Source organism: Dysidea avara, chromosome 7 (genome assembly GCF_963678975.1).
Source record: "Dysidea avara chromosome 7, odDysAvar1.4, whole genome shotgun sequence".
NCBI classification, from domain to species: Eukaryota; Metazoa; Porifera; class Demospongiae; order Dictyoceratida; family Dysideidae; genus Dysidea; species Dysidea avara.
In genome coordinates this window covers 1812539-1821193 of record NC_089278.1, presented here as the reverse complement: position 1 = coordinate 1821193, position 8655 = coordinate 1812539, and the positions used below count along the sequence as shown (strand labels likewise).

Below are 8655 nucleotides of genomic sequence, written 5' to 3'. Positions count from 1 at the left end.
GGGTGTACACTCATTCTATACAATGAGATAAAGCCACAACTCATATTAGTGTATGCACTACAAATTGAAGGCTACTTCATAGATTTTTATCAGAATTTAGTTGATCCTAAGATTAGAGCAATGATGACAGAGACAGTACCATTGAGTTGCGGACACAACCTAACCACTCAGCACAATAACTTTCTAAATTAGATATAATTAAAATGATATAATTGCGTGCATTGTAATCTGTATTATATGCAATGTACATGAAATACTTATTATTAGGCAAATCCAAATCCTTCAGGGCATTCCCTGATGGCAAGCAGCAATTGAGTTCGTAGTTTATTGTAAGTCTCATAAGGAGGTAGATCCAACTGATTAAAACTGCACAAAACAAATAATAGTAACAAATATTATCACAATGTTGATTATCATACCAAGTGTGAGCACATGGCAGTCTCTCCGTAGAGCGATCATCTCTGTGTATTTGAAACTTCTGGGGACCATTCATACCCTCCAAGCTGGAAAAGCCTTGAAGTGGTACTCGTGATGTACCTGTGACAAACTGAAGAAAACGTGCTCTATCTTCCTGCTCGAATGATTTCATGGCTCTCCAGAACCACTGGATCTGAAGAAGAGACAGTGTTTAGTGAGTACTCAACAATATCAATAACTTACTTGTAGTGAGGTCTCTGTGTACTTGTGATATTCTGTGTTTTGTTTGAGATCATCAATATCAATGGTGGGCATACCAGAGATCAGTAGTTCCAATTCTTGTTCATTAAATATTGAGATGAACTTCTTGGGAATGATCTCATAGAATCCCTCTAGGAAACTCTTGATCTGTGCACGAATAGAACTTGTCATCTTCATCTGACAAGCAAGCTGCACATATTCTCTTTTGTTCTCTTCAGTAACAGGAATATTGCGGCCATTTGGCTTGAGGTCACGAATCTCCGTTAAACCAAACTCTTGAACCTGGCGAATAGGGATAAACTTTTTAAACACAAAGAAAACATTCATATTGCACAAAGTCCACATACACACCTGTACACAGATAATAACAACACTTCTTACCTCTGTGCTAAAGGTCAGCTCAGCTCCAACGTCGTTTAAGTCATGCTCCAGTAAGAACACCATTCCTTGGTAGAAACTATAATCCTCTGCTTGCATGTCAGTATAATGTACATGTTTGCCCAGGATGTGTTTGTAGAATGATCGAGTGAAGTAGCACTCCAGTAGCTTGTTGTCATAAATTGCTTTAGCAATGATCCTTCCAACAAACTTGAAGTAGTTGAGATGGTCAGGGTTGATGTGTGAACTACTGTTAGGCATGTAAGTGGTCTTGTCACCAGGGGTGGTCGTGAACAGGGCATAGTTAGGATTAAAGACATCTCGTGATATAATCAGGTACCACTCTCGCAATAACCCTCCAGCATCTTGACCTTCCTCCCCTTCAAAACTGATGTAAAGATTGGACTTCATCTCCTCTGGGCTTCGTCTGTGCAGCTCCCGAAACGAGTCTTCAAACACGTGGTCCCTTCGTACATGGACGACAAGGTCATTCCTTCTGGAGCCTTCTTCTATCCGTTCCATTTCTTGTCGGAAATATCGTCGTTTGACGTCAAAGTCTAAAACTTTAGTATGATTGACCAGCACGGCAAATGGCCCATCTGCCAGTGGAATTGTGGTCTGTCGCAGAATCTGGTTCAGTACTACACGATGCGTGTCTGTTAACACACAACAATTACACCAATGAGAAACACACAACTAAATCACTTACCAGCAAACTGAAGGAACAGAGCACTATCCTCAGGTAGTTTAGTGTACTGGTCATGGTCCATGTCTGATTGCGACGGGTGAGGACTGAGATCACTAAATGCAACAGGGGACACTGGATTAGTATCATCTCTTAGTCTAGACACAGAGTGGCTACTACGAGATGTAGTCTGTGTTTTTCCTTCATTGTTCCTCTCAGCATGTACGAGGAAGAACGACTCCACAGCTGGTTGTAGCACAAGCACAGCATGGTTGTCATTAGTGTCTGCTAAAGAACACAGACACTGACTAAGTGCATCCCATAACTTCTTCAACCCTAGTAGACCACTTAGTGGCTTTATTACAGATGGGTTAAATCGTTGTATTGTGCTGGTAGGAGTCTCTGGTAACACTTGCTCTTTCTTCTCTTGTGCATCATTATCAGGTGCGTGGGGCTGTTCCTGTGTTGTGTCATTGTCTGGTGGGTGTGGCTGCTCTGGTACCACCAGCTCTGCAGTACCATCTGATGGTGGGGGAGGTGGTCCTGTTGAACTAGCTGTAGTTTGCTCCCCACTTAACAATGAGTTCCTCGTAGAACTGTTAGCTGTATAACAAGAGACACATCATGAGTATACAAGTTAATACAAACACCAGGCACTCACATACACTATTTTACAAACACACACATGCTATACAATTCCTTACATCTGTTTGCATTAGCAGCAGTCAGGGCTGATTCTCTTAGCTGGCACACCACCTTCAGCAGTCTAAGGAAAAAAGATTGTTGAGAATTCTTACAAGAGAGTGGCACCATAGCTGGTAGGTGAATATCATTTGAGTGGTTAGTTGTAGTATTACGACCAACCATGGCAGTGGCAGTAGCAGCAGTCAATGATGTCACATCTTCATCCATACAGGTGGACTGACGTCGACTACTGGACAATGCCGGCTTGTTGTCCTCAAGTTGTTGAAGTAGAGTACTAATCTGTTGACATACCTTCTCTCCAATTTGACGCACACCATCCAATAATAAGTGGAGTACAATCTCTCTGGTATTGTTGTCAGCACGGGATAACTGTATCAAGAATTGTGTAGCATCTTCAAGACCATCTTCTGAACACTTGCCCACAATCAAGGTGTGTATAGTGTCATGAAGTAGCTGTTGTTCCACACTGGATTGTGACCCAGATGATAAAAACACCTCAGCTGATTCACACTCTTCAGCATCTTGTGAATAAGGCACCTTAGACACCACTACTACATCGGAGTCTTTTTGTTTATCAGTAGTCGCTGCTTTATCAGTAGTCGCTGCTTTATCAATAGTTGCTGCTTTATCAGTAGTCGCTGCAGGTTCCTCATCGGCAACAGCTTCCTTACTGTATGTCGAGTGTCTTTTCCTTCTTCGTACAAAACCAGATTTTGGTATTGAAGAGGTCACTAAGGCAAGAAGGCGGAATAGCTTGTCAGTCAATGAAGTACTGTCATGTATTACTGGGTGGTTGAACATCTTGATTAATTGTCCAACTATGGATGATGAAAATAATTCTGACTCCTTCTGTTCTACATTCTCTTCCTTCAACACAAATGCTTTCGATGAACCCTTCCCTTTCTTGCTGTTCATACTGTCAAGTTTGAGCAGTAGCTGCCAGAAATTACTGATCACAGTTTTGGCAACTTCGTTATGTTCTCCGGGCATTAACTGTTCTGGTAAAAAACTGGCAGGAAACAAGCGAGCTAGAAATATCAAAAGTTCTAACATAGAATTACTAAGAACAGAGTTGGCATAGGGATGAATACTGACTGAAGGAGAAGTACCAGCCTTTTTAAACTGCAGCACAGGAGCATGACAGCCAAGAGCAGCAGAAATATTCCAATTGAGCCATGAGAAGTTACTACTGCTACCATGAGCTGTTGCTCCTGTCACCACATGCAGATCAGTAGGTACCTGAGCTTCACTAGATGATGAACAACAACTCTCTTCTAGAATTGACAGTATACTAGCTAACATCCACGCTCTAGTTTGTGGGTGCTGGCAGAGGTTCTTGATGACACGATGTAAACGGCTGACGTGTAGTTTGTTCTGGTCCACAAAGAACAGTAACAATAAACAAGCCAAACCTTCTTGGTCTAACATCTGTTTGGCTGTCTCCCCTTTCCTGGTAGTTTGCAAGGTAGAGCTGCTACTGGCTCCAATGTTTGCCCGAGGTCTCCAGCCAGCTGCACGTAAGGGATCAAAGCCAAGAAAATGACGGTGAGGTGGGATGAGACCAGACACAGCTGCTTCTGATACCCAACTACCAGAATTAATAACATGCTCCAATAATGCAGCACTCCTCTCTTCATACATCTGTCTGGTGTGCTCCTGTCGTAGTGTACGTGCCTCTGTCACATACTCTTGTGGCAAGTGCTGTAACAGTGAGTCATCCATGTCAGCCAGTACTGTCCTCCTTAAGCTGGCAGGAAGATTACGCAGGAAAGAACTTGGGTCGGCTGGCTGCTGGCTTTGTTGATTTGAAGGCTGGTTGGCTGCAGCAGCTGCAGCCGATGCTTGTTGCCTCTCTTGGGCCAGCACCTACAGACAATACAACACACATGTAGATAAATACATAAACACATTAGCATATCAACTAACCTCTTCTTGTATACTAGGAGGTAGAGCAGCCAAGAATTCAGGACTTATTGTAGACACAAAGTTGTCACCAGAACTTCCAGCTTGTGATTGCATCTGTCTCCTTCTCATTTCAGCAGCATGCTGACTAACTAACTCTTCTCTAATTGATTCAGGAAGTGCCTCAAGGAAGGTAGAGTCCAGTTCCTCTGGCATCAATGACAGTACATTGGTAGTTGCTCCACCAGATGCAGTGTTATTTCTGGCAGCAGTAGCAGTAGTAGTTGCTGACCGTTGGTTTGGTACTAGTGGAATAATATCCCCCACCATTTCTGATTGTCCTGACTGAGATGACTCATTGACTGCTTGTTGTACTTGTAAACTATCAGACAACTGAGGGGCCAGTGTAGTACAGGGAGATGTGGAGTTGCCAGTTGTCAGTGACTGAACTAGACTAGCAGCCAGGGAACTGGCAAGACTAGAGGTAGCAATATTTGATTGTGTGATGACCCCAGTAACTTCCTCATCATCTTCGTCATCTTCATCATCATCATCATCATCATCACCAGGAAGTGGTAGGGCATCAGATTGGAACATTTCTGCAATACGTGATGCTATTCTCAGAGCATCTGAAGTTGCTCTTCTTTGTCGCACCTCATCTTCAGACAGTTCCTGTGTGGGTGGAGCAGTGGTTGCAGCAGATGATGACTCAGGAAGGGGAGGGGCTGGAGCTCCTGCTACTGCAGACAGGAACATGTACATGGGATCAGTAGGATCAGTATTCTGTAACATAGCTGCAGCACTTGCTTGAGACCCATCAAATGGCACAGTGGGAGTGGCTAATGGTGGAACACTTGTAACTGAAGGTGGAGCAATGGGTGTATCTGATGGCTGCACAGTGGGTGTGGCTGATGATTGTAGAGTGGGCATGGGTAGTGGTTGCAAAGTGAGTGTGGCTGATGACGACTGCACAGTAGGAGTGGTTAAAGTATCACTAGTAGATGTGGTGGTGTTACTGGTAGGTTGTGTCTCAGTAAAGGGCACAAGAAGTGGAGGTGGTTCAGCTGATGATGGTTGTGTGGTACTTTCTTCTGTTGCAGAAGGCAATGGTAGTTCATTTCTGTCATCCTCTTGTTCTTCACTTCTGTCTTGATCAGTGTTTCCCCTATTACTAGGTGTGCTTGTTACTACTGCAGGTGAGCTCAGCCCACTACGTACCATCTCAACAGTTCCAGCTAAACTACTTGCAACACTTTGTAAACTAGCATGTAAGTTGTCAATGGCACTGTTAACATTGGCTGCAGCAGTGGCTATCCTATTTCTGACTGCCCTCTCTAGTGAACTAGTTGTTGCAGTAGAATCAGTTGTTGCTGTACTAGAACGTCCCTTGTCATCCTCTTTCTCTTCTGCTTTTCGCTTGTTCTCCTTATCGTAAGTCTGCTCCAGGGAGGTGATGATGCTTGGCTTGATACAGTTGATACACAAATGTTGTATACTACCATCTAATGCTTCACACTCCTCACTCCATCTAGAATAGGTGGATGGAATACTGGTCTGATTACCAGGGTCTTCAGTATCAGTATGACCCACATCTTGTCCACCAGTAGTTGTGGCTGTGTGAGTGCCTGATAAGCCACTACGATTTAGTCTCAGTACATCATGGGCACTAGAGGTTGACAGTAGCTGAGCTAGAGCTGATGATGATTGAGGTATGGTGTTCTCACTGTGATCTAGTACTGGAAGTGATTGGCTGGTACTGGCTGCACTAGTAGCTTCACGATGGGCAGCAAATCCCAGAGGTGTGGTGTGTTCCTGTGGTACTTCTTGGTGCATCAGTAATGGATGGCGAGCTGGTAACTGTGACATGCTAGCAGAGGCAGTAGATGACATGGTGTGATCCCCAGAAGATTCCCCAATAAGATAACTGCCACTGTGACCCATGTGAAAGTGTCGACTGAACAATGAGTGCCCTGGATGGTGTAAGTGATGTTCCCATCCTCCAGTAAATTCTCCTACAATATGTTATATATCAGTAACAATGATAAATTGATAATCACACTTACTCCATCCACTATAGGGACCTCCTACTTGTACGTACTCTTCTTGATCATGGTACACATCAAATTCATGTTCGTAATCATCTTCCATATCATCAAGCTCCAAACTCTCATCATCGTCCTCATCATCATCAACATCATCTTCATGATCATTGTGATGATGGTGATCGTGTTGTTCCTCTACTTCCCTTTGTTCATGGCTGTCTCCTGTTTCACCTGGTATTAGAACTGCTGCAGCTACATACAATAGAGGAAGTTGGGAGTGAGTGAATAGCACAGACAAAGGATAAACACAAGTACACAAAAAAAAAGTTTGGAATTTTCAACTAAAGTAGGGACATAGCACATTGATATAAAGTACTGAAACAAGCTGGAGTAGTGCATGATATTAAATCACAGTAAAACAATAATATGCTATACTAATTGAAAATTCTAATTTTTTTTTGTGTATATACTTGTTAACTTTTTTTTGTAAATAATTATTATGACTGGTGAACCCACGCATACCGCATCTGAAATGGCACCATGTGCCCCATCTATATCAATTATCGTCTGAAAAGTGAAGTATACACTACGTTTCGTTGTCAGCTATGTTTCAACCTGTTATGTAGCATTTCGAATCAAGAACTGTTCAAAAAGCACCTCTGCAATCCACGCATACCAAAAGAAAGAAATGGTGCCACGTGCCCCAGTTATATCAATTATCGTCTGAAAAGTATCTATTATGCTTCATTTTTGGCTATGTTCAACCCATTATACAGCAGTACGAATCAAGAACTGCTTGAAAAGCACGTCTGCAATCAAAATAGCCACTATGAAAAATACAGACGATTTCCGTTACGAAGGGAAGGTGCTACTGCCAAACTGACACTTTTCGCTGTCAGCAAAGATGAATGGGGCACAAAGGAGGACACTGGTAAGTCCATGAAGAATGCATTGTACGTACTGCGATATGCCAAAAGGCACCTGTCGGGCCAAAGTGACGTTGAAGAGTGAATAAATCAAGCCTGTAGCCTTAGCCGTTATCGAGTTATGCTTGCCTGAAGGCATCAGTCAGCCAGTCAGTAGAAAATTCCATAAATAATTAAAAAAAAATTCCGTAGCAACTTGTTGAAAGCGATTGGGGTCGATCTGATAGCTTGTTTGGGCTTAGTTTTACCTAACCAATACTTCATCATTGTCAGGGAAAATTGAGGCTGGTTTTTGGGTGATGTTATTTCATGGGCCATGCCTACTTCTTTGTGCTCCCTACTATACAGCACTTAAAAAAGAAACATGAAAGACAGACATGCTCACAGACTAGACATGAACAGGATCAGGCTGGACACACACACATACAACATACCACACATTTGTTCATGCATGATGTCATTTTCACTAGATGAGGACAGGTCATCCTCAGACTGTTCATCATTATCCTGTACAGAATGACGATCATGTTCACTACTATCATCCTCATCATCCTCATCATATTCTACTATCATCATGGTGTCACGTGATTCATCAATCATCTCCTGACTGTCCTCTTCATCTGATTCTAACACATAAACCCAACTTGTTATTGAGCAGCTTATAGTATGCAAGCATAAAGAAAATTTTAAAATATGAGCAGGGATCACAATGATGAATAACAAGGAGCAAAGCACTTGTAGCTATACTAGTAGATAATTAGTCACATAGCAGAAAATGTGCACTAGTATGGCTGCAGATGTAGGTGACCTCCATTGTTGAACTTTTTAATAACTGATGTCTAATCAGTAGATGCCTCAAGGTCAGGGAGAAGGTGTCACTACTCACTAGAGTTGGTGGCCAGATATAGAGATCCCAGCAATGGTACCCAGAACTGCTGATTGACTCCCTATTGTCCTTCCAGAGAACCCAGATATGCTGAGGGACCCATTTGGCAACCCACACCCACTAGTAGTGGTACTTCAAGCACAGCAGCAGCTTCAGAGAAGGGAGTCCTGATGGAGGACATCCTCCGCATGGCAGACTGGAGCACTGATTTGACCTTATGGAGGTTATATTATCGACCCATTTATGATAACAGCTATGCACACACATTGCACAGACAGCCCTCCAGCCAAGGGCAATGGAAGGCGAGTAGTACAAGCCTACCTTTACAGTGGTGTTGGGTTATCAAACAGTACAGTAGTACTGTTTAAGTAGGGATCCCCTCGAAAATGCCGCACGCCGCCTAAAATGCTGCCTTTAAAAATCGTCCCGATGAAGATATTTGTTACAGACTGA

The 8655-nt window shown here is 42.9% G+C and overlaps 1 protein-coding gene across 2 annotated transcripts in view; it reads right to left on the bottom strand.

Annotated features, from left to right (window-relative positions):
* Window positions 1–176: 176 nt before the first annotated feature.
* The window catches only part of LOC136260546 (E3 ubiquitin-protein ligase HUWE1-like), a 26374-nt gene continuing 17895 nt past the window's right edge, over window positions 177–8655 (bottom strand). Inside the window, exons 38-46 of one of the 2 annotated variants that reach the window (XM_066054332.1) lie at window positions 7751–7942; window positions 6412–6642; window positions 4373–6360; window positions 2446–4312; window positions 1766–2344; window positions 1060–1712; window positions 661–960; window positions 420–610; window positions 177–366 (exon numbers count right to left, since the gene is read on the bottom strand). In XM_066054332.1, coding sequence (XP_065910404.1) covers window positions 264–366; window positions 420–610; window positions 661–960; window positions 1060–1712; window positions 1766–2344; window positions 2446–4312; window positions 4373–6360; window positions 6412–6642; window positions 7751–7942 — 6104 coding nt within the window. In that variant the 3' untranslated portion in view covers window positions 177–263. The remainder of the gene's footprint in view (window positions 367–419; window positions 611–660; window positions 961–1059; window positions 1713–1765; window positions 2345–2445; window positions 4313–4372; window positions 6361–6411; window positions 6643–7750; window positions 7943–8655) is intronic. The other variant, XM_066054333.1, reaches the window with a different exon arrangement.